This window comes from Equus asinus, chromosome 6 (genome assembly GCF_041296235.1).
Source record: "Equus asinus isolate D_3611 breed Donkey chromosome 6, EquAss-T2T_v2, whole genome shotgun sequence".
Taxonomy (NCBI): domain Eukaryota; kingdom Metazoa; phylum Chordata; class Mammalia; order Perissodactyla; family Equidae; genus Equus; species Equus asinus.
The window spans coordinates 8,767,287-8,793,641 of record NC_091795.1 but is presented as its reverse complement, the minus strand read 5'-3'; the positions used below and the strand labels follow the sequence as shown (position 1 = coordinate 8,793,641).

The following is a 26,355-nucleotide window of genomic DNA, read 5'->3' as shown; positions in this document are numbered from 1 at the left end:
CCCTGTTTTCACCAAGCTTTGGTTTCTCAGCAGTACTGAAATTATGTAAGCAATGGTTTCATTCAGTTGCTTATTGCCATGTGCAAAAAAGAGGAAAGAGCAATAATAGTAATAGCTATTATTGGGGAGCACTTACTATGGGGCAGCCACTGTAGAAGTTTTCTACTGATGCTCTAAAAAATTCAGAGACTTAAAAAATATCCACTTTTAATCTCACAGGTCTGCAGGCCAGAGGGCCAGGCACGGCGTGCCTCAGTTGGTTCTCTGCTCTCTCTCACAGGCTGAAATCAAGGTCTCAGCAGGGCTGCCTTCCTGCCCTCAGAGGATGGTTCCGGTTGTTGGCAGAATTCAGTTCCACGACGCGGTAGCACTAAGGTCCCTGTCTCTTTGTTGGCTGCTGGCTGGGAGCTTTTAGCGGCCGCAGGCATGCTCTGGCTCACAGCCCCCTTCAAAGGCAGCAGTTGGGGAGCAAGTCCTTCTCACGCTTCGAATCTGACTTCCCTGCTGCCTGTCTCCTCGAAGCATCTTTTCTACCAAATCTGACTGGCTCTTCTACTTTCTGCTGCTGCTTTTAAGGGCTCAAGCAGTGAGGTGGGCCCCCTGCATAATACAAGGTAACCTCCCTGTCTTACAGCCAGCTGATTCATAACCTTGATTCCAGCCGCAGAGCCCTTTCACAGCAGGACCTGGATTCGCACACCTTGTGGCTCTGCCTACGAGAGCCCCGCCACACGCATCACCTCAATAACCTCACAGCAACCCGTGATGAAGAGCGGAAAGGTAACCAATTTATCTACTCTCCAGAGCATGTGTTTCACCTTACGAAAACTACGGCCTAACCCCAAAATAAATCCCAGACAGATTAAATAATTAAATGCTTAAAAGTGAAGCAAAAAATAAAAACACCATGGCTGAATATTCATCTACTCCTGTGATGGTTATAGCATAAAAGAAACAATAGCAAAGGCAAAGTGAACAGATAAAGGATATTGTAAAATTTCAACGAAATTAAAAAGCAAAAGCCAGATTGAGGGGGGAATGCTAAATACATGCCAGATGACTACCATCCCTATTATGAAGAACTCATACTAAAAGCAAATTTTTAAAAAAAGTAAAAGAAACTATTTAGATTTCTTTTGTGAACTAACATGTTAGAAAGTCTAACCTTTTTAGTAACCAAAGAAATGTACATTGCACCATGGGTTTTCTATCAAATTAGCAAAATATTTTTGTTCGTTAAGATAACGCTCAATGTTACTAATGTATTAGTGAAATAGACACCACCAAACAATGAAGGAGACATATTACTATTTGGCACAATTCATATCTGGACTCTCTACTGAGGAAATAAAATTCAGAAAAAGATATTTGCAATAAAACACTGGGGCCAGCCTGGTGGCACAGCGGTTAAGTGCTCACGTTCTGCTGCGGTGGCCCAGGGTTCACTGGTTTGGATCCCAGGTGTGGACATGGCACCGCTGGGCAAGCCATGCTGTGGCAGGCGTCCCACATATACAGTAGAGGAAGATGGGCACGGATGTTAGCTCAGGGCCAGTCTTCCTCAGAAAAGAGAGGAGGGTTGGCAGCAGATGTTAGCTCAGGGCCAATCTTCCTCAAAAAAAAACAAAAACAAAAACAAAAAAAACCACTGGATATCTTTAAATAAGGATAAGATTTAAAAAGCCACAGTATATCTACATTATAATATGCTAAGCAACTATCCTGGCTTCCAGACACTTTTCACTGACATGGGAAAATGTTCATGATTTGATAATAAGGGAAAAGCAGATACTAATACTCCCGCAGGCAGAGGGGTGGATGATCAAACAAGCTTTGAGTCAACTACTTGAGGCTAAATTCTGGCTCAGCCACTTAACAGCCCAACATAACTGTAGGCAGGCCACAACCTGATTCTAGTGTGCCATACTTACACATGGGGATGATACCACTTACCTCTCAGGTACGATCGGATTTAAATGAGAACAAACGTGAGGCCTGTGGGATGCTAACCTGCCCACTAATCCAGCACCTGGGGGCAGCTGTCAGCACACCCTGGACAATCTGGGGAAAAGTCTACCTAAGTTTCCTCTGTCAGCTTCCTCTGGCTGCTGTAACTACAGTACCACAAACTAAGCAGACTAGACAAGAGAAATTTATTCTCCCACAGTACTAGAAACCAAAAGTCAGAAAACAAGGTGTTGGCCAGGCCACACTGTCCCCAAAGGCTCTAGAGGAGAATCCTTCTTTGCTTCTTTTAGGCATTCCTGGGCGTGGGGCTGCATCACTCCAGTCTCTGACTCAGTCTTCACACGGCCTTCTCCTCTCTCCCCACGCGTCTCGTTTTCTCCATTCTCTCTTAGAAAGACACTTGCCATTGGAATTACGACCCACCCAGCTCATCCAGAGGGATCTCATCTGGAGATCCTTAACTTAATTACATCTGCAAAGACACTCTTTCCACAGAAGGTCACATTCACAGGTCCCAGGTGTTAAGATGTGGACAGATCTTTTTGGGGGAGCACCACCCAACCACTACAGCCCCCAAACCCTAATTGCTTTCAAGCGGCAAAGTTACTGGAGTGCTTTAACCTCCCATCTGTGGAAGTTCATTACTCAATCAGCATTCTGCATCAGCTAACTTCCTGAAGGAGGCACGAAGTCACCTCACACAGCGGGGCAGGCGGCAGAGTTGTTAGGAAGAGGGATGGCGTGTCCCACACAGGCCCTGCTTCAACAGGACCCAAAGTTCAAGACCAGGTGCCACGTAATAGGAAGCCAGACACTCACCACTTCATAGCCATTCTCCATCACAGAAACTAGGACAGTGCCTTTTGCAAGCAAGGCAAGACCATTTCAGAAACAAGACAACACAAATTCCATGTGGCGAAGCGAGGGGGCTGGCCAGCAGCTCTAACGGTAACAAGGCGCGGTCTCACTCACCTTCAATGTACAGGGGCTCCACCACATCATGGTTGATGAGCTCGAAGTTCTCATGGCCGATCCAGTGCTCCACATTTCTCTTCCTGCCCGTGAAGAAGTTGTCCACCACGGTCACCTCATGGCCGTCCATCATGAGCTTGTCAGTCAGATGGGAACCTACGAACCCCGCTCCTCCAGTTATCTGCATCAGGACAGCGCGTAAAACAGCCCCAGAGGAAACACAAGAGAACAGTGATGACCGACTTCAGGGAGCTGTGTGTTTGGTGCAGCCACAACTTAGAACTTAGGAATAGGGTAGGGCAGGAAGACAGTAAAGGTTTTAAAGCTTAAAGCAGCATCTTTACTCTTACTCCTAAGCAAGAAGTCACACTATTTGTTCACTTGTAAGCAGCCTAAAAATTTAAACTACCACCCAGTAAATAATACAGAGAAACAGCAGTTACAAGTTTCAAATGTCTTCTTTGATAGGGAATTTCATATTATTAAAAGGTTCTTGTTTTAGAATGCATGGGATGTTGAACATCACTTATACAGTTCTAATACCACTCCTGCAAAGTTTTAGAATTACCTTTTTAAAAAAAGTGATTAGCAACATGCAGAGATTTTGTGAACTACCAAAAGAATTACATGATATTGAAATTGGTCTCAAAAACCTCATGAAAAATTTGTATCTTTCAAATCGTTTATAAGAACAAATTAATAAGCAATAGATACTGTCTGCAGATCAACGCCCCAAGTGATGAAGCCCCACTGCCGGTTTACCCCTGAGCAGGAGGTGCGCACATCATGCAGTGTGGCCGACCCAGCCAAACTGCAGAAGGATACGGCCACGAGGAGCCTCTGAGGGCCAGCAGCTCTGCAATAACGAGCTTCCAAGACTTGAATCACAACAAAGGTGAAACGACAATTATGACTGAAAAAATTTTTTTAACTAATAAAAAGACTTTATTCAAATTAAATGGTGTACATGGAGGGGGCTAGTTAAAGTGTATTTCATTTTGGGGAGGTAGGAGTGAAAATAACAAACTCAGAAAACAGACATGTGATGTGAAACTATATTCTCGGTCCTACTCTGTTCTGTTCTCCACTCTGCCTTCTCCTCCACCAAATTCTCACTCCCCTTGCCCTCCTGTTCCAAACTGAAAGAAGCAACAGGAGAAAAACACCAATTCTTTTAACCTACAATGAAAAGCACATAAACCCCTAGGTGTATGGTTTTAAAACACTTTACCATGAAGTCCTCTGTTCAAATAAAACCCAACGCATAATTCCAGGGTTTATGAGAGTGAGAGCCAGGCAGCCCCAGGTGAGGAGGGCAGACGTGGGGCAGCAGGAGGGTCAAGGCCAGCCCCATCAACCACCAACTGCGTACGCACACACGCTCTGACGAAACACACACTGGTTTAAAATGTGAATGGCAAGGACTCATACTCAGCAACCTTCAGTCACGTTCCCTCTTCATTGAGAGCACCATCTTCTAAACCCCTTTGCTTTAGAGATAAGAAATTGACACCGAGAGGAAGTGAGTTTTTGACCAAGATCCCCAGATCACAAGTAGCGGCAGAACAAGCCCGCAATCTTCCTAATCGCATATTCTCTGCACTACCTGTCGATTTGTCTGGCTTGTGTTTTATCTTTAGCACTCCTACATTCTACCTGCAGACCTGAACAATGATTTGAAAAAAGAATTTTCTGGGAAAATAACTGAACTTCAAATCTGGCTCACCACTAGTGCTTAACTCGTGGGGTGAGACTTCATTTGATTTTATCTTCTTTTTATTGCATTTTCCCAAGTTTTCCATAGTTTTTAAATCAGAAAAGTTACGTTTTTAAAAGAAATTTAACCCCTTTTAATGTAACTCTATATCTATATGCAAATGTTTCTTAAAATAAGATGTTCTGTGGCATGCTACCTTTATGTCTGCACCTAAAATAACTGAGGGACAGCTCAGAGCTCGCAGAAATGCAGTGTGAATTACACATGATTGCCTCCAACATTTCACTAGTTTTAGTGACATAAAATTGTTGGAAGCACCTGAGCCTTGTTTAAAATGGATTTGAATTGTTTTTCTTGAATAATTCCTTTCTATATAAATACTTATGGATTTATGTAACATAGCTAGGTGGTTATAAAATGTTGCTCCTGACCAATTTCAGTCCATTAAGCAACTATTTCAAAGAAAAACAAAACTGGCAGAAGCTTACCACTTACGAAGCTTCCTCAGAAAAACTAATCACCAAACCCAAGCAGACCCCTAGAACAACAAGGAGCTAACACCCAAAGGATAGTGGGAAGAAAAGACGTAAGACCCCTCACGCTGAAATGGACTAGACCTTACACAGCTCTGCAGTTTATGAGCTCATCTCAGCGTATTTGTACTTCTTGCTCTTGTAGGAGGTACCAGGCAGCCAAAGTGGTCTAGTTCAAGGTCAGCATTCAAGCTCATGCTGCTCAGCAAATCAGCAAAAAGAATGTCTTGTCAAACAAACCTCTTCTTTGTGCTAAGGCTTTGACAATTATTGAAAATGCTTTAAATTTTAGCAACAATATGCCAGACTTGAGCACCAAGTGATTTGGAAACGTGGCTTAATCTATGAGATGGCAGATGGGTGAAAAACAGTAAGTCCATTTGTTGTGGTTATGTGTAAAATGATAGAAATTCTGTAACACTCAGCATCGACAGGAAGATCATCCCATATGGAAACAATCATAACGCTTACAGACTGTGTGGGACTCATATATTCATGTAGAACATCAGATTTTCTGATCACTCTGACATGTGGCAGCAGAAAGATTAGAAAAATTAGCTTTTCTCTGCTGCTGAGGACACTGATATATTTCTCAATTCATGCTTAAATGCTTACACATTTTTTTTTTTTGAGGAAGATTAGCCCTGAGCTAACTACTGCCAATCCTCCTCTTTTTGCTGAGGAAGACTGGCCCTGAGCTAACATCCATGCCCATCTTCCTCTACTTTATACGTGGGACGCCTACTACAGCATGGCTTGCCAAGCGGTACCATGTCCGCACCCGGGATCCGAACTGGCGAACCCCGGGCCACGGAGAAGCGGAACATGCGAACTTAACCGCTATGCCACCAGGCCAGCCCCTGCTTACACATTTTTGATGTAATAGAAGTAACCCAAAAAGACGGGTGTACAAGTATAACAGACTTTAGAGTCTGCTCAGGGTGAGAGTTATGTAAAGTATGAAGAAAGGCAAGAGATCTTCATAGCTTCTAGAAGAAAAGGGGATTATGTGGGGGTAAGTTTAATACTGATCCAAGAATATTTGGATGCATGGTCCTACAACCTGGATGATAAGTAAAATTAAAAACCACCTTGTGTACTAACCATTTATATATCAAGGTCACAGATAAAAAATTTCTTATAGAATGGCAGTGTGAAGTGCTCCACAGACCTGTTCCCCAGCAAAACCACCATAACTGCTAAGAATTAATTTTAAAAAACCCAACCATGTAAAGTCTCTGGAAATTGTCCTAAGCATATACAGCAAATGAAGAAACATTTATTCAAGAAAATCCACTAAAATTCAGTAAGAACAGTGAGAGTCTGTGACATTTGAGCCACGGCCCACTCCCTCCTTCCGCCCTCCACTCTCACAGCTCAGAGTGGGTGAGACTGGTAAGCATGGACTCCCAGTCAAAAGATATGGTATCGCCCCAGGAGGGCAGGCCCTGCGTTTCTCATTCCCTCCAGCTGCGAGTTTGAGAGGCTAAATCGCTGACACGTGAGCTCTTTCCTCCACCCAGTTCCCACTCAGAGGGCAGAAGCTCTACCCCAGCCTGGCAGGCTGTGGATAACGGGACCCTGGTCACCATTACCCCAGCTCGCTCAGAGGGTGGAGGCTCCCAGCTGAGAGAGACCAGGCAAGCAGATCAGGGGCTCCTGTTCCTGCCCAGCTCGCTGCGTGTAAGCAGGAATGTCATTCCCTGCTCCAGCTCCAGGGCCATGGTGCAAAGATTTTCCCTGGGGACAGAGACAGTCAAAAACACAGAGCTCCAAAGCTCTCCCCGAAGGAAGTGATTTTATTTGAAAAAGCAAGTGGGCAAGTTCAAGAATAAGGGTGACCTCGAAAACAATGGAGATTTAGGTGGTAGGAAATAAAAAGGAGGCTGGGGTCTAAACAAACTGCAAAGACTGGCCTCAAAATCGACCTCTGCAAAAAGGCCAGAATTTAACTGGATCAGACTGAGAAGCAACTTAGAGCACAAAGCACTGACGAAGGAATAGTTCACTCAACTGGCAATTACTGGGGCCTACCAGTTGGTGTGATACCAGATAAGGCAGACAGCGTAACAGAGAAATCAGGGAAAGAGACGGTCAACAAGAGGCCCTCCCAGAAGCCGTCATCCCAGGTGACTGTGCCCATGCCCAAGGCAGCAGCCTCTGAGAAGCAACCACTCGAGCTCCACACTCCAGGGGAAACATGTCACTAAACAAATAATAAGCAAACAAAAATAAACAAGTCTTGGGGGAAGGGAGAACAGTAACCAGAGTAACTACAATATACTACCTAAAATGTCCAATTTTCTACAAAAAATTTTGAGATATGCAAAGAAGCAGGAATGTGTCCATATACAGAATAACCAAGCAACAAACTCTGCCTGTGTGAGGGCCCAGATGTCAGATCTAACAGTCTTCAAAGCAGCCATCACAAATATGTTCAAAGAACTGGAGGAAACCATGCTTAAAGAAGTAAACAGAGAATAGAAAGAGAAAAATTATAAAATTCTGGGGTTGACAAGTATAGTAACCAAAAAGAAAACTTCACTAGAGATTCACAACTCATTGGATCTGACAGAAGAAAGAGTCAGCAAACTTGAGGACAGATTGAGAGGGCTTGGACAATCTGAAGACCAGAGAGAAAAATACAGGAACAGAGCCTCAGACAAATAGGAGACACTAATAAACACACCAGCGTGCATGTAACGGGAGAACCAGAAAAGAGAAAAAATATTCAAAGAAATAATGAAAAACTCCCCAAAACCGATGAAACACATTAATCTGCACATTCAAGAAGCTCAACAAACTCCAAGCAGGACAAACGTCAACAGGAATAGCTGCACACAGATGCATCATGCTAAACACGCTGAACATCAGAGACGAAGGGAAAGCTCTGAAAGCAGCTGCACTGGGTCGAAAACTGTCCTGCAAAACTTCTGTCCTCCTTGGAACCTCAGAACATGAGCTTATTTGGAAACAGGGCCATTGCAGATGTAATTAGTTAAGATCAGGCCATACTGTGGTAGGCTGGACCCTGAGTCCAGTGGGACAGACACACATGGAGAACACCACGTGATGATGGAGGGAAAGACTGGAGTGACGTGGCTACAAGGCAAGCAACTCGAGGATTACTGGCAACACCAGAAACACAGGGAACAGATTTGCCCTTGGAGCCTTCAGAGACAGCACGGCCCTGTGGACACCTTGATTTCAGACTCCTAGCTCCCCAAACTGGGAGACATTCAATTTCTATTGTCTTAAGCCACTGAGTTGGTGATAATTGTTACTGCAGCTCTAGGAAACTAAACAGGAAAAGAATAAAATGACTTCTCAGGTCCAAGAGAACCCCAATGTGATTAACAGCTAACTTCTTGTCACAAATAATGAAGAAAGCAGTGGGAGAACACATTCAAAGTGCAGAAAGAAACCGTCAGCAAAGAATCTTATATACAAGCAAAAATAACTTTTCAAAATAAAAAGCAAAAATAGACAAAAAATGAGAGAATTCATTGCTGGCAGACCAGCCATACAAGAAATACTAAAGGAAAAACCTCACACTGACAGCAAATGATCCTGGACAGTAACTTAATCCAGAGGTGAAAAAAGAGGGGGAATAAATAAAGTAATTAGGTAATTATAAAAGCCAATATAATCACATTTTCTCCTTTCTACTATTAAGTGATTTAAAGACCAAATTGTACAGCACAATGTGAACATACTTAAAGCCACAGAACTATGCACTTAAAAATGGTCAAAATAAATTTTTTATGCATATTTTACCATACAACAAAAAAGTCAACTGTATAAAATAATACATATATAATTGTATTATTGGTCCTGTAAAATACACAAATATAATATATTTGACAATAATAGTACAAAGAAGGTAGGCAGGGGCAAAGTTCTTTTGCAGTAAGAAAATTACACCAAAAGTTAACTGAAACCCACAGGAACAAATGGAGGAAACCAGACATTGCAATAAAAAGATTAATGTACAAATTCTATAAATAGATCCTTGTTCTCCTTTATTTGCTTAGCTTATTTAAAAGACATAAAATTAGGGGCTGGCCCCGTGGCTGAGTGGTTAAGTTTGCGCGCTCTGCTACAGGTGGCCCAGTGTTTCGTTGGTTCGAATCCTGGGCGCGGACATGGCACTGCTCGTCAAACCACGCTGAGGCAGCGTCCCACATGCCACAACTAGAAGGACCCACAACGAAGAATATACAGCTATGTGCTAGGGGGCTTTGAGGAGAAAAAGGAAAAAATAACATCTTTAAAAGACATAAAATTATAGAAAGTAATAATTGTAACAATGGATTGTTGAGTTTGTAATATATATGAAGTGATACATAAAATGGACAGAAATAATATCACAAGAAGAGGGAAAGGTAACAGAACCATACAGGAGTGCCACTGCCACATCTCACCAGAACACAGTATAAATCTGAAGTAGGACATCACAAGTCAAGATGTCATGGTAAGCACTAGAGCAATCAGAAACAAAATAAACTTTTCAAATACAGAAAAAATTGTTAAAGAAATTCTAATGCTAGACAAGGAAAGATGTACTTACTGCAAAAGAAAAGGGTAATGGAGGAATAAGGGAATGAAGAAGATACGAGGCATACAGACAACACAAAGTAAAATGACACATATAAAGCCAACTGTGTTGGGTAACAACATCAAATGTGAATGGATTAAACAATCTCTCAAAAGGCAGACTGTGAAACTGGAAAAAAAGCAAAACAAAATCCAACTGTACAATGTCTAAAGGGGACACGCTGTAGACTCAGAGATACTACGTATTCAATGTAAAAAGATATAAAATACAGCACAGAACCAACAGTAAGAAAGCTGGAGTGGCTATAATGATATCAGACAAAATAAACTTTAACACAAAAAATGTTAATAGATAAAGAGGGGCATTTTATAACGATAAAAGGGTCAATCCATCAAGCCGATAACAATTATAAATATTTATGCACCTAACAACAGAGATCCATAATACACAAAGCAAAAGTTAAAAGAATTGAAGGGAGAAAAAGAGAATTCAGCAACACTAATTGGACATACCAACACTCCACTCTCAATAATGGATAGAACTCTGCAGAAGGTTAACAAGGAAACAGAAGACTTGAAAAATTCTGTAAACCAGCTACAACTAACACAGAACACGCCACTCAGCAACAGCATGCTACGCATTCCTTTCGAGAGCACGTGAAACCTTCTCCAGGACAGACTATAACCTAGGCCCTAAAACGAGCCTCAACAGACTCAGGATCTGAAGCATACAAAGTATGTTCTCTGACTACAATGGGATGAAATTAGGCATTAATAACAAAGAAATCTGAGAAATTCACAAGTATGTAGAAATTAAACAACACACTCCCAAATAACTAATGAATAAAATAATAAATTACAAGAGAAATTAGAAAACACTTTGACAAGAATGACAATGAAGAAATAGCATACCAAAATTTAGGGTGTGCAGCCAAAGCAGTGCCATTCCTAGGAAGATACAAACTACCAAAACCAACTAAGAAAACAAAGATTGAGTGAGTGAGTAAAAAAAATTTTAATGAAGAAAAGCCTAAGCCCAGATGGCTTCTGTGGTGAATTTCACCAAACATTTAAAGAATTAATACCAAATCTTCACAAATTCTTCCCCAAAAATAGAATAGGAGGGAACACTTCCCCACTTATCCTATGAGGCCAGTATTACCCTGATACCAAAACCAGAAAAAGACATCTAAGAAAGGAAAGTTACAGACCAATATCTCTCATGAATATAGACATGAAAATCCTCAACAAAATACTAGAAAATCAAATCCAGCAATAAATAAAAAAGAATTCTGCACAGTAACCAACTGGGATTTATCCCAGGTAAGCAAGGTTGGTTGCAAACTGAGCACACCAGGGTTAGAAGAGAACTTTCTCAACCTGACAAAAGGCAGCAATGAAAACCCACAGCAACCAGTACATGTAACAGTGAAAGACTGAAAAGTTTCTCCTAAGGCCAGGGACAGGACCAGGATGTCCGCTCTTCCCACTTCCATTCAACACTGTAGTAGAGTTCCAGCCAGGACAATTATGCAAGGGAGTGAAATACAAGGTATCCATATTGAAAAGGCAGAAGTTAAATCACCTATAATTGCAGATAACATGATCATAGTATACAAAAAATCCTAGGAATCCACGTAAAACAATCAGAACTAACCAATGAGTTCAGCAAGTTTGAAGGACATAAGAAAATACAAAAATCACTTGTATTTCTACTTACTTGCAATACACAATATTAAAATGAAACTAACAAAACATTTCCATTTATTCGAGCATCAAAAAGGATAAAACACTTTAGAATAAACTTAACAAAAGAAGTGCAAAACTTATATTCTGAAAAGTACAAAAAGAAACTAATAAAGACCTAAATAAATGGAAAGACACCCAGTGTTCAAGGATTGGAAAATAACATTGTTGAGATGGCAATACTGTCCAAACCAATCTACAGATTCAATGCCATCTCTACCAAAAGCTCAGCTGGCTTCTTTGGAGAAACTGACAAGCTGATCCTAAAATTCACAAGGAACTGTAAGGGATCCAGAATAGTCTAAGCTATCTGGAAAAAGAAGAACAAAGTTTGAGTACTCACACTTCCCAATTCCAAAACTTCCTACAAAGCTACAGTAATCAAGACAGTGTGGTACTGGCACATGGATAAACATATAGAACAGAAATGCAAGTCTAGAACTAAATCATAAATACTTACATTTATGGTCAGTCGATTTTCAACAAGGGTCCCAAGACAACTGAATGGGGCACGATCAGTCTTCAACCAACGGTGCTGGACAACTGGATAGCCACATGTATAAAATGGAAGCCCCTTATCTAACACCATATACAAAAATTAACTCAAAATGAACCATAGACCTAAATATAAGAACTAAAACTATAAAACTCTCAGGAAAAAACAGGGTAAATCTTTGTGAACTTGGATTAATCAATGATTTCTTAAATAAGATACCAAAGTATAAGGAATTAAAGAAAAAAAATAGACCAACATTAAAACTTTCGTGCTTCAAACACCACCAAGAAAGTGAAAAGACAAACCACAGAATGGGAGAAAATATTTGCAAATCATATATCTGACAGGAAACTTGTATCTAGAATAGGCAAAGAGCTCATATAACAGAATAATGAAAAGAAAGATAACCCAATTAAAAATGGGCTTAGCGTCTGAATATACATTTCTCCACAGAAGATAAAGAAATGGGAAATAAGCGCATGAAAAGATGCTCAACATCATTAGCCATCACGGAAACTCGAATCAAAACCACACTGAGATACCATTTCACACCTACCAGGGGAGCTACAAACAAAAAGACAGATGACAACAAGTATCGGTGAGGATGTGGAGAAACTAGAACCCTCACACACCACCAATAGGGACGGTTGCTATGACAAACAGTCTGGCGTTTCCTCAAAAGGTTAAACAGAGAGCTGCCATACGACCCACATGATAAACAGATAAATAAAATGTGGTCTATCCACACAACAATCACTTGGCAATAAAAAGTAAGAAGTACGGACACATGCCACAAGGTGAATGAACCTTGCAAACACGCTAAGGGAAAGAAGCCAGTCACAAAAGGACAAATATGACATTATTCCACCTATATGAAACATCCAGAACTGTTAACTCTCTACAGACAGAAAGCAGGTTAGTGGCAGCCTAGGGCTTGGGATGTGGAAGGGCTTGGGGGAAAATGGAGAGTGACCTCTAATAGGTATCGGGTTTCTTTGTGGAGTGATGAAAATGTTCAAAAATTGGTGATGGTTGCGCAACTTTGTGAATGTACTAAACACTACTGAATTGTACACTTTAAAGGGTGAATTGTATGGTACGTAAATTATATCTCAATAAAGCTGTTACTTTTAAATGCAACAGTGCCAATCTCTTTGGACACACTTTGCTGTGCAATGGTTGAATGGGATTCTTTCACTGGTGAACACGTGCTTATGTTTAACAAGGAGAACGTTAGCCAAAGAAGCCCCCAGTGTCTTCATCAAAGTGGTCCGTGAACCAGAAGAGGTTTTAAAAACCACTGCTCTGGGAAAGTTGCACACTTCCTCAAAAAGTTATACACGCTACCACACGGCCCAGTAATTCCTCTCCTAGGTATACACCCAAAGGAACCGAAAACCTGAGTCCACACAAAAACTTGCACACGTATGTTCACAGCAGCGTTAACAACAATAGCCTCAAAGAAGAAACAACCCCATTGTCCGTCAACTGAGAAATGGATAAACAAAACGTCGTACATCCATACAACGGAGTACTATTCATGAAAGAATGAAGTACTGATTCATGCTACAGCATGGATGAACCTTGGAAACATTACTCTATGTCTAAGAAATCAAAATACTGTAGTCTACATATTGTGTCATCTCATTCATATGAAATGTTCAAAACAGGCAAATCCAGAGACGGAAAGTGATTTTAGTGATTGCCAGGACCCGGAGGAGGGGGAATGGGCAATGACTGCTAAGGGGTATGGAGCTTTTCCGGGGGTGATGAAAACATTCTGGAATTAGAATGTAGCGCTGTTGCATAACTTTGTAAACATACCATAAACCACTGAAGTGTATATTCTATAAGGGTGATATTAATGGTAGATGAATTATACCCTATTTAAAAAGCAAGTTTCTTGATACTACAAATATTAATCAGATGTGCAAACTTACCAAAATTCTTTTACGGTCCTTTTCTGATAAAAATTTTACTGGCGGGTATTTCTGGGTGAGGCTGTATAACAGGAAGAGATTAGGAAAGAAAAAGTCAAACATCTCATGTGAGCATTTCCTTCACCCACCACCAAGACAAAGGCCAGACTTCGAACTGCTCTCGCTCGCTTCTTCTCTCTATTCCACAGGAGAGCTGCAGGAGCCAGGCCAGCACTGGCTGACGAGAATTCAAGAAACACCCTACCGCTCCTGGTTCAGAATCAAGCTAGGGACATGACTTAAGACTCCAGCCCTGAGAAGGGAAAACTGAAGGATGTATAGGTGACCAGCAGCCAAAGCCAAATGCAAATAAGGGAGGGGGAGCATCCTCAAGATGCTACATTGGGGCCTGGAAGCAAGAAAGCAACTGCTTGAAGTCATTGGCCCAACGTAGAGACAGTGCCTTGCAAAAATAAGAAAAGAAGATATGAACTAAGCCCATTCCCCTGTTCGGGGCAGTTTCATAATTCCCGCATCCCCTTCCCAATCGGCGCCCCCGGGCAAAATGACTGGGCATCAGCACTCTGCCTTTCCGGGTCTGCTCTGAACCCATCTTAAGTCTCACTTCATCTTTCAAGGCCTCTTGCCCCCGCTGAAGGTGCCATGCGTCCCCAACCCACACTGATGTTTCAGGAGCAGGGCAGCATAAACGGCATATGGAACATCAAATGAGAGTTGATAAAGGCAGATTTAAAAGATCCATTCTTAAAATGATTCACTTAGGAACAAAAGTGCTTTAAATAAATTTGGAGAAATCAGCTTTGCAGGTTTTATTTTAATTGGAGAGATGCTGGTCCAGGGACATTGTCTCCATCCCCTCCACGTCCCTGGCTGGGATACAGAAAGCACTTCCTTAATGGTCGCTGAACTGAACAGACTATGACAGGTCATCAGACAAAAGCCCTGAAGCAGGTGTTTCTCCTCTCGTGAAAGAGCGGAAGCACACTTAAACTGGAGCTTGAGCAGGAAGGCCTGCTTTCACAACGCACGCGAATTCCTCTCCTGAAAGCTTCCAGATTCTCAAAAGGCCAAGACCCCCTCACAGACTACAAAACAGAGGCAGGCAGGTGGGAGAGGCTGAGCGGATGGCTGAGCATCCTGGCCTTCCCCCATGTTAGTTCTGTGATCCCAGAGTAAGACCCCCAAGAGCTCTGTGCACCTCAGAGCCTCCTGCTCTGTTAGGGGTACCAACAGCACCTCCCCCAGGGGCTACCTCCCCCAGGGGCTGCCTCCCCCAGGGGCTGCCCTGGCAGGGACTGTCTTTAGCACAGGCCACCATGGTAAGTGCTTATGTAGCTGTGAAGCAGGGGAGGTTCCGTCTTCAGTCAGAGCAAGACTGGAGGCCTCGAGGGAGCCTGGCAGATGCCCTGTTTGCGAAGCGACACTTTGTGTCACTCTGAGTACTTCCGAGTACTTACTCAGCTGGAGGACGGCAAAGTAAACCTGAGCTCTGGCCGCGCGCACCCTACACAGATGCCCCGTTTCCTCCGCCCCTGAGCGCCAACCTCCACCCTCCAGCGTCAATCCCGAGTCCGCATCCAGCCCCAATCCCCATCCAGCCCCAATCCCGAGTCCGTATCCAGCCCCAGGGCACAACTGAAACGTCTCTCCCTTGCAGCCTGACCCTCTCTACCCTCCCAGTGGCGCCCACGAGCCCCCTTCTCTTCCAGGCTGTAGCAGAAAATGTCGCCGCCAACCCTGACTCGTCCCCTTCCTTCACTCACGGTGGAGGTCCACCCTCTCCCGTCCGTGAGGTTTCTGACAGAGTGTCATAGGGAGACGGGATCACAGCTGAGCACTGGAAAAGAAGTGGAGGGAGGGAGAGGGAGCAGCAAGGAGCAGCGGCACAGGACCAAGGCGTGTGCATCCCGAGGGAGCGCAATGCAGCCACCGAGACAAACTCTAGTCCACGTCATTAGCTTAGAACAGCACCTGTCTGAAAGGTTAATGAAATCTGATATGCTGTTTACACCAGGAGGAACACAGCAAACGGTTTGCTTACAATAAATATAGTTACAAAGAAATAAAAGTGAAGGAAAAACATAATTGCCCAACACACAGTTACATGTGTAGGATGGACTAAAAAAGCCACTTCCAACACTGAGCACCAAAACGAGTAATGTAAGAACAAAACACTGGCTGGACTTCTTGCTCTGTTTCTCTTCAATATGCAGCAACCGAGTTTCAGATTTCATATGTATGATCAAGTTATTAGATGTTAAAAAAATGATCTGACAGGCGGCTGGGCCCGTGGCCTAGTGGTTAACTTTAGGGTGCTCTGTGTCGGCGGCCTGGGTTCAGATCCCAGGCACAGACCTACACCACTCATCAGCAGCCATGCTGTGGGGGCATCCCACATACCAAAAAGAGGAAGACTGGCACAGATGTTAGCTCAGGGCCAATCGTCCTTACCAAAAAAAAAACAAAAAAATGATGTTATAACCCTCATTCCTTCCTTTGAGACCTCAGGCACACAAAGCTGTAAGTGTGAGCAGAGGTAAAGTTCCTTCAGGGTCCTCCTCAGCAGGCACTTCTCCCTGTTTGCCATCCTGGATGACAGCTCGGGCACTGTGAGGTGACCGTGTGAGGTGGTGCTGGCTGGGCCACACCTTCAGCAGGCTGCTCAACCCTCCCAAGCCCTCCTGGGCTGACACAGCACTGGGCAAAGTGGGCAAGGGAGAGGCACAGGCTTCTTTTAAGGCCTGAAGGGGATTAAAATCCTACCCGGCACATAGGCTCATCCACGTATTCATTTATTCAGCAACATGACTGAGCAGCTATTCGATGCCCTGCCCTGAGGACACAGCAGCACACAGGGCAGAGGGAGGTCCCCGCCCGTAGCAAGCCTGCATTCGGCATTTCTGAGTGTGAGAGAGAAGCAAGCCTGGGAGGCAGAATGAGTATGAACCGAACAATGGGTCTTTTCTTACCCCCCAAATTAATCCTTTAGTAATTACCTTATGCCATCCCAGACTCTAACCTTAGTGTTTAACAAAACAGCCAGAAAGAAGTACTTTTACTTAGAATTTAAATGACCACTATAACTTGCTATCTATTCAAAGAACATTTAAAGATATGAAGATGAAATTAAACAAATGGCATGTAATCAAACTATTAAGAAATGGGGATGTGATAAGGAAGAGAAAAGGCCCACATAGTCCACTTACTCAGGCTTCTGGAATGGCACCGTGCCCATTTCTTTCCCTCTATAAATACTATCTTTACCTTTGCAAAATACCAATACTTCTTTTGGGCATCTCTTTGCCCCCAAGTGACAAGCACATGAAGACAGCACATTTCCAGTTACGTGCTTATCTTGCCAGTGTCAAGATGGCTGTTTGATCATTCTCATCACACAGTCAGTCAGGAAAAGTAAAACCAGACAGAGCTCCATCGATTTCCACTACAAAGTCACGTCTACACTTGACTTTCTAACTAAAACAGTAACTCGAGCTCCTCTGTCCCCTGATTTGCTCCCCAACCTGAAGAACAGAACCATTTTAGAATGACTAACTAGCAAAGCTGCCCTAGGAGGCAAATGCTTAACCTCCACCCGTTTCAAAGGTAACTCTCAGTTTGACAAGACCGAGCTACCGCTAAATTCTAACATTATATTCATACCTGTGCTTCTCCTTCTCATCTAAGAAGCACAAAGAACATCACACAAGTATCAAAGAGAATCAGATAATTCTCATATTTCGATAGATCTTGTGTGTGAGCCACTGCCCTACAGGGAATTATCTAATTGATTCACTTTTCACAACTAAATGAATCTTAGTATTTTCTAAAGAAAGTGATCGCCAGTGGACAGACTTTTTTTTTTATAAACTCTGTGGTGAGTTATTTCCTATCATAGGCATTTTTTTTAAGACTCAGTTAAAACCTCTCAAATTATGCCAGTCATATTGAAGGCAGAATTTCTGGCTGCCATCCAATGAAATGTTACAAGCAGTATAATTTCAGTGCCAAATCATGGGAAGAATAATTTAAAGCACAAATAACAACCTTATGTTACTAACTGAATCTATTAAAAGTACTAACAACTTCTACTCTAGTAAGAGTTAAAATTAATAGTTTGCCTGACTACATATAAACTATTGAGGACAGGAAGAAAGTGAATGAACACATTTTGATCAATTTTCTCCATCCTTATTTCTCTTTGATCATTTAATGAAAACAATAAAATCAAAAAAAAAACTGCTCTTCATTTCTTCCCTTTTACTCTGGACTTGATAAAAAACTCATACAACACTAATGTACATCACTCAAACTCATCCCAATAAAAACATTACATAAACGTTAAGGAGGGCCGGCCCCGCGGCGGAGTGGTTGAGTTCGAGCACTCTGCTTCGGTGGCCCAGGGTTCGGATCCTGGGCGAGGACATGGCACTGCTCGTTAGGCCATGTTGAGGCAGCGTCCCACATGCCACAACTAGAAGGACCCACAACTGAAAATATACAACTATGTACTGGGGGCATTTGAGGAGAAAAAAAAAAAGCAGAAAAAAAAAAAGAAGATTGGCAACAGTTGTTAGCTCAGGTGCCAATCTGAAAAAAAAAAACTTTAATGAATGTTTTCATTTTTCTTTTTCAAACTTCTAAAGACCTAATTTTTACTCTAGACACAACGCTTTCCAAATACACTCAAGGAAACATTCCAGTGCCTAACACTCAATTTCGCGAGAGAACGTGTGGAACAGAGCCAACAGAGCCACAGCCGGGGCGGGTGGGGGTGGGGCCACCAAGACAGAGGCTGAGGAGGAATCTTCTTCTGATTCAAATGCAAGTTTCCACCATATTATACAATTCTTCCCTTGCAGCCACTTTACCTGGACTCAATTCTGAAAACTTCCTGATGCAGTTTGGTGCAAAGGCAAATAAATGACCAAACATGGCGTCTCACAGGCTCCATGTCCTTAACTTCTTACGGTACTTACATACATTTGACAAGAACGAGCTACCGCTAAATTCTTTAACATTATATTCATATTTGTGCTTCTCTGTCTCATTTAAAAAGCACAAAGAACATCTCAAAAGTATCAAAGAGAATCACATAATTCTCATATTTCAAGAGATCCTGTGTGTGAGCCATTGCCTTATAGGGAAGTTATCTAATGATTCACTTTTCTTTTCACAAATAAATGAATATTATTATTCTCTAAAGAAAACAATTGCCAGTGGACAGATTTTTTTTTTTTTTTTTTTTTTGACTAAAATAAAGTCTAGGTTTTAGGCCCTCCAAACTGCTTTCTCGTTTTGGAAACAATTCTCCTAAACTAATCAACAGATGCTGGAAACCACCTGGCTGCGCGTGCAGACGTGAGAGGGAGGAGGGCTCGGCCTCCAGGTGTATGCAATGAATTCTCGGAACTGAGAAACTCACGGGGTGGAGAGACTCCAACAGACCTGGATCCTCTTGCAATGTTCTCCCCAGGGGGCTACTAAACTCAAATGGGGGAAAACAAAAACATTTATGTGGACATTTATTTAGACCCTTGTAGTCTGTAGAAATCAAACTGGCAGAGGATGTAAGAGGAAGGACTTTTAACATAGGATCTGTGGCTGGGCTTCAGGAAGGCCCTTGAAAAAATAAATTGATTAAAATAAATATTTTTTTCTGGAGCAAATCTGTAGCCTTCATCAAAAGTAGTTCTTAATGGCAAAAGACCAACCAAAGTGGGGCTGGCCCCGTGGCTGAGTGGTTAAGTTCACACGCTCCGCTGCAGGCAGCCCAGTGTTTCGTTGGTTCGAATCCTGGGCGCGGACATGGCACTGCTCATCAAACCACTCTGAGGCAGCGTCCCACATGCCACAACTAAAAGGACCCACAACGAAGAATATACAACTATGTACTGGGGAGCTTTGGGGAGAAAAAGGAAAAAAATAAAATCTTTAAAAAAAAGACCAACCAAAGTAAGGTTTAAAAACACTGCATCCAAATTTTAGTGTAAAAATTTACCTTCTGAAGGAAAAGTTCTTATCTCAAGCACACCCTATATATTTCACATTATGGAATTAATTACTCAATTGTGATGAACTTATATCCTAGTCACTGACCTTAGAAGGTCAATATCTTATATAAGTATCTTCCTAAACTCAAAACAAAAAGTATACATACCTTTTTTCTAAATCTCTGATTTTCTCTCTTAGTGGTTCAACCATCTAAAAAAAATAACCAAAATCAGTTTTAAAGCAAAACACAGTCTCCTGCCACTTTCACCCCGCTCTGATATTCCAAATAGGCATGAAATAATGCAACACACATTTTAATTACTTCTACAGTTCACTTCCAATTTGAAATTACATTATAACACTTCAATCACAATTCTAGAACAGAGAATGATAAACAGCATGTTATAACTCTTACTCCACAGGTGCCTAGATCCTTGAGAAAATTAACCTTTTTACTTTCCCATCTTACTATGAGCAAGGTTAAAGGTGGTTCAGGCTCATAAAAACAGGCAGAGGAACAGCACTGGTTTTTTTCCCGGAACTAAAGAATCTCCTAAACGCTGTCCACAAAGTTGATCCCCAGGTTTCTCCCTGTTGTCAGCTCCAGCACATGACTGCACACATCCAGCTGTGTTGACCCCCTGAGCTTGGACAGAAGGACAAGAGCAATCCAAGGGCCTCCCCATGACTCTAGCATGTGGCTTCAAATTGAAATGCGTACCTCCCTATCCCCCTGAACAGTCCATGTGACAACAGTCTATCTACAGCTATATTTATTTAACGAAAACCTAAGCAATTGTTTTAAAATAGGAGGAGTAGCATCACTCAGAGGAGCTGGTTTTCGGTGAGGTGTGCGGCTCCCCATCCGGGCACACACTCTCTTTAGGCTCCTCCGGTCCCAGCATCCGAGTGAGGCCCTCTTCCCTCTTCACTTTCAGCATCTACTCAGGTGAGTGGATGTTGGCACTTGCCTCCATCCCTGGTAAAGGTAATCACTTCCCTTTCTCTAAGAAATTCTGGAAAGGCTCATTAGAAAAGTCACATGAAAGTTTAAATCCAGGGGCCAGCCCGTGGCCCAATGGCTGGGTTGGCACGCTCCGCTTCGGCGGCCCAAGGATTCACCGGTCGGATCCTGGGCGCGGGCATGGCCCCGCTGGTCAGGCCATGCTGAGGCGGCGTCCACATAGCACAACCAGAAGGACCTACAACTAGAATCTACAGCTATGTACTGGGGGGCTTTGGAAAGAAGAAAAACAAAAGAAGATCGAAAACAGTTGTTAGCTCAGGTGTCGATCTCTCAAAACAAAAGTTTAAATTCGTTTTGCTTTTAGGTCAGAATTTGTTTTGACCCCTCACATCTTTACAAAACGGACAAATGCTGACACAGAGATGCATCAACAGTGTAACAAATGGAAAGTCTCCTTTAATTAAGGGAATAATTTTTCAAGACATGCTTTCAAAATCACAGAGCAGCACAAAGCTGCCACAATAAAGACACCAGCAGAAGCAAAGGAACTGACGTTGACAAACAGAAGAAACAGAAGCAGAATATGGAAAAGAGACTCACCTCTTCAATCTTGCTTTCAATTTTCAGTTCATCATGTTCCTGGATAGACCTGTTGAGAAGAAAGCTACAAAACTGAGACCAGGCGAAAGGCTTTGGGACTTCAAGATTCAGCTCTGACAAATCCCCACACAAACCGAAGGCTCCAGGCCAGGCCCTCTCCTTCCCAAGTGCCAGTTCCCTCCAGAAGGGGGTGCTCCGGAGGCCCCGCAGACAACTGGGCAGAGGAGGGCTCCTGGAACCCGCCTCACAGGTTCCCTGCCCCCTGAGGGTTGCTTCTAGTAAACTAAAACAATCTCACTTTCACGTTACACCCAACCCGGGGTTTTAAATTAGAAGCAGGAAGTGTGTCTATAGGAGTTCAAGCCTGTCTGCTGGGCTTTCCCGGGGATTTAATGCAAAATGCAGTTTTTCCAAGTAAAAAACAGAGCTCCTTTAAAAGGGATGTGAGCACCGCACGGAGCCAGACACAGAAGCCTTTGTCAGGAGGCGGCAGGAATCAGATCCCCACGCCCCACCGGCCTTGCAAGACCAACCCCGAGGGAAGAGCCTGCTGGGGCCCAGCACCCTCTCCCCTGTGGCTCGTGTAGCATTGAACTTCCGACCCAACCCAAGCACCACAGTCCTGATCGTTCTTATTTTATTCCCACTACCAAGAAATATAAAGTGGAACAAACTTTTCTTTAAAGGTAAAACTGGACTAACTCAACCAAATTTGTTTCTTCAATGGAATGCTTGTTACTTTCTGATTGTTTTTTCTTAGAACATTAACACAAGGATTTTACTTTTACAAGTGTCTCTCCTGCCCTGTTAAGCAGCATGAATAATGCACACTCAGGCCAGACGGGTCCTCGAGCCCCCCTCAGAGTTAGACCACTGGTCTGAGCATCCACTGGTCTGCTCCCCGGGGCCGGCCACCACGGCCTCCCTAACACAGTGCCCTTCTCAAGGCTTTGGAAACCCCCTACTTTGTGCCTGCTCAAGCCACCCAGAAGGCCATTTACATCTTAGTGGTGAGAAAGCTAGGGTCACCCCTCTACTGTCCACAAAAGGAGGGAAGGGCCCCTGAGGTGGGCAACGCAGAGCAGTCAGCCACTGCTGCATCGAGACTTATCTTTACACCTGGGCTTTACTTGGGTAAATGTTAAAGTCAGCTCAAGAATATTCCTAGGAGAAAAGACACAGCCCAGATGTGTGAATAGCAAAAAGCTCAGTTTCCTTTTTAAAATATTCTTATTAACCCACAAAATCAATGGTGCACATCTAACTACTGAAATGTATGGATAAATTCAACCACAGTATTCAAGTTATCAAAAACAATTACCTCATATTAACGAAGTTGCCCCAAACGGCTGTAAGGGAAAGAACAAAAAAAGTCACTATGTAAGCTCATGACATTCAAGGGTTCCAACCAACACAATTTTAATTTTTAGCCAACATTTTAAAGTTCATTAGGAAAACTAAATTATAGGGGGGCTGGCTCCGTGGCTGTGGTTAAGTTTGCGCGCTCCGCTGTGGCGGCCCAGGGTTCGGCTCCTGGGCGCAGACATGGCACCACTTGTCAGGCCATGTTGAGGTGGTGTCCCACATCCCACAACTAGCAAGACCTGCAATTAGGATATACAACTGTGTACAGGGGGCAGGGTTTGAGAAGATAAAGCAGAAAAAAAAAAAGAAGATTGGCAAGAGTTGTTAGCTCAGGTGCCAATCTTTAGGGAAAAAAAGAAAACTAAATTATAGCTCATGAAGACAATAAACGGCACACTTTTAAAGTATTAAGTCTTACAAAAAGTAAGGGAGACACGATCCTATATATCCCTCTAACTTTGGAAGATCTCTTTGGAGGTTTGGAGTTCAACTGTGTGTGTGTTGAGAAAGCTATGTCCCCAACTTTTGTTTGAGGAAGAGCCAGTCACAGAATCAAAGAACTCGTGCCTGAAAGAGAGCCTAGGGTTCAACTCAACCTCTTCCTTTAAATCTTGACGAAATCAAAACCCAGACAAGTCCAGTCAGGGCCTGACATCGTGGCTTAACTTCAACTGGAGTCCACGCTTTCTCAGTACAGTCAGATTGCCCTGGTCTTGCACTTCTTGTCTGCTGTCGGCCTCCTTGATCGCAGACATCTGGACGGTGGGTCATCCTGCATACAGCTGGTGTTCAATAAATGTGTATAAATCAACCCAGCTGCGACAGTGAAACTGCACCATGGATGACTTTAAAAACCTAAGACTGGAGCATGAGCAGCCACTTAAAGTGACCGAAGGGAGGGTTACTTCACAAAGAAGCCTTTGCTGTGAGCGAGGGTCCTCATGTTTGTTTGGTGCACATTCCTCTTTGGCCCTGAGGTACTCAGTCTCCAAATGCTAAACACCTCCTAAGGGCCAGGTGCTCCTGCAGGTGACTGCAAATATTCAACAAGAACCTGACTACCCCTCAACCTTGTTCCAACACAGACACAGACGAAAAGAAGTTAATCTTGTTAATTTGCTGTTTTCTTGTTTAACCTAAGGAGTGACTAAGGGTCACAAGGATTTATCAGTTTCTTTTGCAGAAAAAAAAGAATGCCTTCAAGGAAGTTACGACCACCAAGTAACCAGCCCCCAGCTGCGATGACGCCCAGAAGTCCAACTGCCCAAGGGCTTATCTGGAGTGAAAGAAACATGGATTTCCCCCTTGTTTCTCCAAAACTCCTCCTCCCAAGCCCCTTAGCTCTATAAAGGCCCCTGCTTTCTTCTCTTGTTAAGGTGAATTTGAGAGAACCTATCCTCCTGCCTTCTCGTTTTGGCCAATTCTAGCAAACCTTTCTCCATCTGCAAGCACCATGTTTCAGTGATGGGCTTACTGCACACCAGACACGTGACCTTGAGATTAAGAGGTTCATATCACTGTTAGGTGCTTCCAGGTGCTGGGGAAAGACAGGGAACAAACACAAACGCCCTCTTGTCCCAGGCTGGCGATTTTGTGAGCTTGGGAAGTCCCGACATTAAGATCTGCTCCCAGGCACCTTGTCACTGTGATCCTCAGGTACACAGGAGGGGTTTCATTAATGTTTAGTGACTAAGACTCAGTGTCCAAAATCTCGCCCCACCAAGAAATTCCCATCGTTAAGAAGGGAGACGTTGTTGATTTCATAAAAGCCTATCCCTCTTCAAATAGAGGAGGAAACTATGATAGAAAAGATAGCAGTAACTGACTAAACAAAAGTGGCAAGAAATGGGAGAAATTAAAATAAAGCCTTACTATACTCATTATTCATTAAAGAAACAAAGCATGTTTATACCTTTGGACCATGAGATCTTACTTTTGAGTACTATCGTCAGGAAATAAGCATATATACAGGAAAGCTGCCTTCACAAATCAGGGTCTTATTTATAATTAAAGAAAAAAAGACGGGAATAAACCAAAATCTCCAACAATTGGGAGCTGCTATATAAATTACGATGCAGCCATTCAATGAAATCAGAAGGCCATAAATACGACTATGGAACTACGCTGTATCATGATAATGCAGTGACCACAGCTCCAGATGAACACGCGTATATGCAGTATGACTCCTGCTGCTAAAAATACACAAAAAAGACAAGACTGTGAAAATGCCAAAACATTGAGTTTAAATGGCGACCAAGGTAATTGTTTATTTTTCCTTGTATTTATGTGCATAGCTTGCTTTTCACAAAGGAGAACAAAGATGTTTAAACCCTTGCTAAACTCCTGCTCTCGGCCTCTTTCTAGACAATATGTGAACATCTGGGTCAGTCCTTAGCTCACACACCAGGCGTTGTAGCCACTAAAACAGAGCTGCCCAAAGATGGGTGATGAACCAGGAGCTCCCAGACCCCACGGGCACTTTCCTTTACTGTGGTCTCAAATGAAGACACTGTCTCATTTTGGCTTTAGGAGGCTGTGCCCGTTAAAATGCACCAGGAAGCAGTCCTTCTCTTTCTCTACTATGGAACAGCACGGAGAGAACTATCCACTCCTTCAGGTGCTTTCTGGGTGGTTAGCGCCTTCTGACAACCTTTTCAAATCATTCCATGGTTATCATTTTATTCAGCTTTTTCCTTTTTAACTTCTTGAGTCAGTTTAGGGTGTCTATTTTGGAGAGATTCCTCGATCCTTCTACCATCACTTAGACCACTTCAGAGCACGGAGGGCTGCCACCTCCCCTCCTGGACACTGTGTCTTTCTTGGAAGTAAAGACACCACGGTCTCCTGAGTCATCGCTCCTCTCCCACTGGCCCTGCTTAAGCATCTCTCCCTTGGGAAGTGGGTGAGGGCCCTGGGACCTGCCCCGGGGAATGAAGCCCCGAGTCACAGCTTCACCAGCCCTTACAAAGGGACAAAATGGTTATAGGCGGATAATGCCCAAACCTACTTGTGTGGCTCAGACCTCTTCAACTGCCCTCCGCAGCTGGAAATGCACCCTCCTCCCCAACTGGCTGCTCTTTCCGGTTCACCCCAGAGCTTCAGGAGCCCCTCCTCCTCACCAATCAGCCCCCCACAGCAGCCCCTCCACGGACTCTCCACGCTCCCAATCCTTCAGCACCTGCTGCAGAGGGTCGCCTGGCCAGAAGCGCACTCACACCACCCCTGAGCACCCCATCCCCAGGAGAGCCCCCTCAACACCCCTGCCCCGGGGACACTGTGGCTCCGTGCTGCCATGGTACCCACGACACACTAATGTTTCTCGGCGGCCGCAGGCGGGCTGCCCTGCAAGACCAGGGGTTTTCTCGTTCACACCTGCAGTACCAAGCACAGGGGGCCCAGGGACCAACATTAGCTGAATGGAGGTCAAGGAACGGCTTCACTTTCTTACATTTATCCCGTGCTTAGTAGTTTTTATCTTCAGAAGTGCTAACAACAGTTAATCT

At 43.4% G+C, this 26,355-nt stretch overlaps 1 protein-coding gene across 11 annotated transcripts in view; it reads right to left on the bottom strand.

Annotated features, from left to right (window-relative positions):
- Nucleotides 1-26,355, bottom strand: part of UXS1 (UDP-glucuronate decarboxylase 1) — a 96,065-nt gene that overhangs the window by 46,321 nt on the left and 23,389 nt on the right. For 3 of the 11 annotated variants that reach the window (XM_044773080.2, XM_070511544.1, XM_070511542.1), the window contains 5 exons: nt 22,809-22,836; nt 21,488-21,551; nt 20,087-20,130; nt 13,930-13,990; nt 2,941-3,121 (listed from right to left, as the gene is read on the bottom strand). The exons of 1 other annotated variant lie outside the window; for it this stretch is intronic. In XM_044773080.2, the coding sequence (XP_044629015.1) occupies nt 2,941-3,121; nt 13,930-13,990; nt 20,087-20,130; nt 21,488-21,551; nt 22,809-22,836 (378 nt within the window). The remainder of the gene's footprint in view (nt 1-2,940; nt 3,122-13,929; nt 13,991-20,086; nt 20,131-21,487; nt 21,552-22,808; nt 22,837-26,355) is intronic. 7 more of the 11 variants (XM_044773081.2, XM_070511545.1, XM_070511543.1 and 4 more) reach the window with 5 other exon arrangements.